This window comes from Rattus norvegicus, chromosome 8 (assembly GCF_036323735.1).
Source record: "Rattus norvegicus strain BN/NHsdMcwi chromosome 8, GRCr8, whole genome shotgun sequence".
NCBI lineage: Eukaryota > Metazoa > Chordata > Mammalia > Rodentia > Muridae > Rattus > Rattus norvegicus.
Window position 1 is genome coordinate 24,850,397 of NC_086026.1, and position 5,027 is coordinate 24,855,423.

The 5,027-nt window shown below is 37.3% G+C and overlaps 1 protein-coding gene across 1 annotated transcript; it reads left to right on the top strand.

The window, feature by feature from the left end:
- Window positions 1–271: 271 nt before the first annotated feature.
- On the top strand, window positions 272–1,210 carry Or7g12 (olfactory receptor family 7 subfamily G member 12). Its single transcript, NM_001000881.1, has one exon. The coding sequence runs from the start codon at window positions 272–274 to the stop codon at window positions 1,208–1,210; it is 939 nt and encodes a 312-aa protein (NP_001000881.1).
- The last annotated feature ends 3,817 nt before the right edge of the window (window positions 1,211–5,027 follow it).

Consider the following 5,027-nt stretch of genomic DNA (forward strand, 5'->3'; position numbering starts at 1 on the left):
GAGCGCTTGCCTAGCAAGTGCAAGGCCCTGGGTTCGGTTCCCAGCTCCGAAAAAAAGAATAGAAAAAAAAGAACAATTATTCTGTAACAATTTGAAAATTAAAGCATAGAGAAAAACAATGAAAAGTAGTAAATATTGAAGAAAATACAAAGTAAGGAAAGGAGGTGCTAGAAAAAGATGCATGAAAAATAATCTTTCTCCATGGCATAGAACATAAACCAGCCATTTTCACACTATTCCCATAATGTTCTTTCTTAGCATCATCAACATCATGAAGAGAGGAAACTTTTCAGACCCTACAGAATTCCATCTTATGGGACTATCAGATAACCAAGAACTACAGTCTGTCCTATTTGGAGCCTTTCTATCCATATATCTGATCACAGTGTTTGGGAACATTCTCATAATACTGGCTACTGCTTTTGATTCCAACCTCCATACACCTATGTACTTCTTCATTTCCAACTTGTCTTTCATTGACATCTGTTTTACCACCACCACCATACCAAAAATGTTGGTGAATATTCAGACTCAGATCAGCTCCATTAGTTATGTAGGCTGCCTCACTCAAATCTGCTTTGTTTTAGCTTTTGCAGGATTGGAAAATGGAATTCTGGTAATGATGGCCTATGATAGGTTTGTGGCTATCTGTCATCCACTGAGGTACACTGTCATTATGAATCCCAAATTCTGTGGTGTGATGCTTTTGTTGTCCTTCTTGATAAGCATTCTAGATGCTTTGCTCCACACTTTGATGGCACTGCGCCTGTCATTCTGCACAAAGGTGGAAATTCCTCACTTTTTTTGTGAACTAGCTCATATTCTCAAGCTTGCATGTTCCAATATTCTAATCAATAATATTCTGGTGTATTTGGTGACAAGTCTGTTGGGTGTTCTTCCACTGTCTGGTATAATTTATTCTTATACTAGAATTATTTCCTCTGTTTTGAAAATTCCATCAGCTGCAGGAAAATATAAAGTTTTCTCCACATGTGCTTCACACTTAGTAGTGGTTATCTTGTTCTATGGTACAGGTTTTGGTGTTTATCTGAGTTCTGCTGGCACTCATAGCACTAGAAAGAGTGCAATAGCCTCTGTGATGTACACTGTGGTCACTCCCATGATGAATCCTTTTATATATAGCTTGAGAAATAAGGACATGGTTGAGGCTTTCAAAAAACTCATCTCTCGAATAACAGCTCCCCTTTAATGTGTCACCTGAAGTGATGAAGTATTAATATTAAGAGATTCAGGTTTTGGGGCATGAAACCGTACATCAAATGGTGAACCATGACAACTATGGTTTGTACTTGAATGTAAATTGTATCTGTAGCATATTTAGTTAAGTATCCTTTGACAACTTTAGTTATCCTTTTTACTTATTTATACAGAAAATATTAAATTAGTCCCTGTACTATTCTTTACCAGTATATGATACATTGATTAAACTGTTAAACTGTGGAGTAGATATAATGAATATATGTATATATATACATGTATATTTATGTATGTAGATGTGCATACATATATGCACATTCATTTAAGGTATCAAATCTTTGCAACTGAAGTTTGTTCTATTGTGTGTCATGACAAGAGTATATGTGCGGTATTATTTAGAAGAGCAAAGATTGCTCAAAACTTGCTCAAAAAATGTTACATCCCTACAAAACCCAACAAATGTGGTAACAACTGACAATGGCTGCGTTCTTGTAGTTTTCTGTAGAATTTGCCAGTAGCTAGACAGAAAATATAAATCATTTGCAACAGGTCTACTCAGTCTCTGGTCCCATGACCTTAAATTTTCAATTCTGTGAAGCTGCAGATGGCCCGCTGAGAATCTTCTGCACTCAAAAATATGTGCAATATGTTAACCTCATGAGTTTCATAGTTTAAAATGTGATCATATTTAAAAATCACTTTATGAAATATTTAGGCCCAAAAAACTACATTTATGCATATCAAGAGATGATCAAAATTTTTTTTAGGAAAAATGGGAAGAGAAACAGACATAATAGAACGTAAAAGAGGAAAAAGATTGGATGTATCACTTAGAATGAAGAAATGAAACCAAAAGAGAATATTTCCAATACATCATTTAAAAATGCTGTAGTAATATTTATTACCTTAATTGCTTGTAATAAAATGGAAAATACATTTAAAAATAGAAAATAAATGTGATAAAGCCAGTGGTATACTAACACACTTCAAGGGAAAAAATGTGATTACTATTTCAGTTTTTCTTAATAGTAGTCACCACACAAATCAGAATAGCTAAGATAAAAATCTCAGGTGATAGCACATATTGTTGAGAATATGGAGAAAGAGGAACACTCTTTCATTGCTGGTGGGATTTCAAACTGGTAAAAACCACAGTGGGAATCAATCTGGAGATTCCTCAGAAAATTGGAAATAGATCTACCTGAAGATCCAGTTATACTACTCTTGGGCATATACCCCAAAAATGCCCAATCCCATAGGGGCATGTGTTCCACTAGGTTCGCAGTGATATTGTTTGTGATAGCCAGAAGCTGAAAACAACACAGATGAAATGCCCTGCAATAGGGAGAGGAAAGTTTTAGAGTCCACCTCCAGCAGAAAGAAAGGGCATCAACTGAGGAATGAGGTTGCCATCCCACAGTCAAAAACTCTAAACCATAGTTGTTCCAGTCTGAAAGAACTTCAGGGATGAAAATAGAGAAAAGCCTGAGGGAAAAGAGGTCCCAGTGACAGGCACAAAGTAGGTTCTAGCTCAAGAGGAGGCCACAAAGCCTGACACTAGTACTGAGACTATGGCATGTTCACAAAAAGGGGTCTATAATTACTGCCCCCTGAAAGACCCAAAAGGTAGCTGAAAGAGCCAGATGCAGATATTTACACCCAGCCAATAGTCAGAAGCTGCTGAACACTGTAGTGGAATTAGGTTAAAGGCAGAAGAAGGTGAGGAAGAGGGTGACCCTGTAGGAGGACCAGAAGTCTCAATTAACCTGGATGCCTGAGATCTCTCAGACATTGGCCAGCTAACCTGGCAACATACACCAGCTGCGATGAGGTCCCCAACACACATATAGCAGAGGACAATCAGGTCTGGGTTCATTCAGAGAAGGTGAAGCTAACCGTAAAAAGACTGGGGGCCCCAGGAAATGGGGAGCTATGGGGAGGTGGGGGGTAGAGGTGGGAGTGACAAAATCCTCATGGAGGTGAGGGTGTTGAGGAACAAGTTTGGAATGTGGAACAGTCAGAGGGTGGACCTGGAGGGGGATAAAACCTGGAGTGTAAGCAAATGGTCCAAAGAAACAAGCTGGAGTTGCCATCCTACTATCCAATAAAATAGATTTTCAACTAAAAGTTATCATTTGTGATAAGGGAGGACATTTCATATTTATCACAAGGAAAATCCACCAAGAGGAAGTCTCAATTCTGAACATCTATGCTCCAAATGCAAGGGCACCCACATTCCTAAAAGAAACTTTAGTGAATCTCAAAACACACATTGAACCCCACACTATACTAGTGGGAGACTTCAACACTCCACTTTCAACAATGAACCGGTCATTGAAACAGAAACTAAACAAAGACACAGTAAAACTACTAGAGGTTATAAACCAAATGGGTTTAACAGATATCTACAGAACATTTCACCCTAAAACAAAAGAATACACCTTCTTTTTAGCACCTCATAGTACCTTCTCCAATGTCAACCATATAACTGGTCACAAAACAACTGGCAACAGATACAAGAAGATTGAAATAGTACCATGCACCCTATCAGACCTCAATGACCTAAAGCTGGTCTTCAATAAAAAGGAAAGCAACAGAAAACCCACGTATATGTGAAACCTGAACAACTCTGTATTCAATGATAATTTGGTCAAGGATGAAATAAAGAAAGAAATTAAAGACTTCCTAGAATTTACTGAAAACGTTCACACATCATATCCACACTTATGGGACATAATTAAAGCAGTGCTAAGAGGAAAATTCATAGCACTAAGGGCACTGGTAAAGAAACTGGAGAGATCATACACTAGCAACTTAACAGCACACCTGAGAGCTCTAGAACAAAAATAAGCAAACTCACCTTAAAAGAGTAGAAGGCAGGAAATGGTCAAACTCAGGGCTGAAACCAACCAAACAGAAACAAAGAGAACAATACAAAGAATCAGCAAAAGCAAAAACTGGGTCCTGGAGACAATCAGCAAGATAGGTAAACCCCTAGCAAACCTAACTAAAGGGCCCAGAGGCAGTATCCAAATTAACAAAATCAGAAATGAAAAGGTAGACCTAACAATGGAAATGGAGGAAATTAAAAAAAAAATCAAATCCTACTACAAAAGGCTATACTCAGCCAAACTGGAAAATCTAGATGAAAAAGATGATTTTCTACACAGATACCACATATCAAAGTTAAATCAAAAGAAGGTAAACTTTCTAAGCAGGCCCTTATCCCATAAGGAAACAGAAGAAGTCATTAAAAAACTCCCAACCAAGAAAAGCCCAGGGCCAGATTGATTTAGTTAAGAATTCTACCATACCTCCAAGGAGACCTGATACCAATATTTCTCAAATTATTCCATAAAACAGAAACAGAGGGAACACTACATAGTTCATTTATGAAGGCACTATTACTCTGGTACCTAAACCACACAAGGACCCTACCAAACAAGAAAACTTCAGATCAATCTCACTTATCAATATCGATGTAAAAATACTCAATAAAATTCTCTCAAACCAAATCCAAGAACGCATCAAAACCAGCATTCACCACAATCAAGTAGGCTTCATCTCAAAGATGCAAAGTTGGTACAATATATGAAAATCCATTAACTTAATCCACAATATACACAAACTCAAAGAAAAAGAATCACATGGTCATTTCTGTAGATCCAGAAAAATCCTTTGACAAAATAAAACACCCCATCATGTTACAAGTATCGGACAGATAAGGAATTCAAGACATGTACCTAAACATAATAAATGCAATTTACTACAAACCAACAGCCATTATCAAATTAAATGGAGAGATACTT

What these genes read in the sequence shown, in the direction of transcription:
- Or7g12 (NM_001000881.1), top strand. Translation starts at nt 272, where the DNA reads ATGAAGAGAGGAAACTTTTCAGACCCTACAGAATTCCATCTTATGGGA.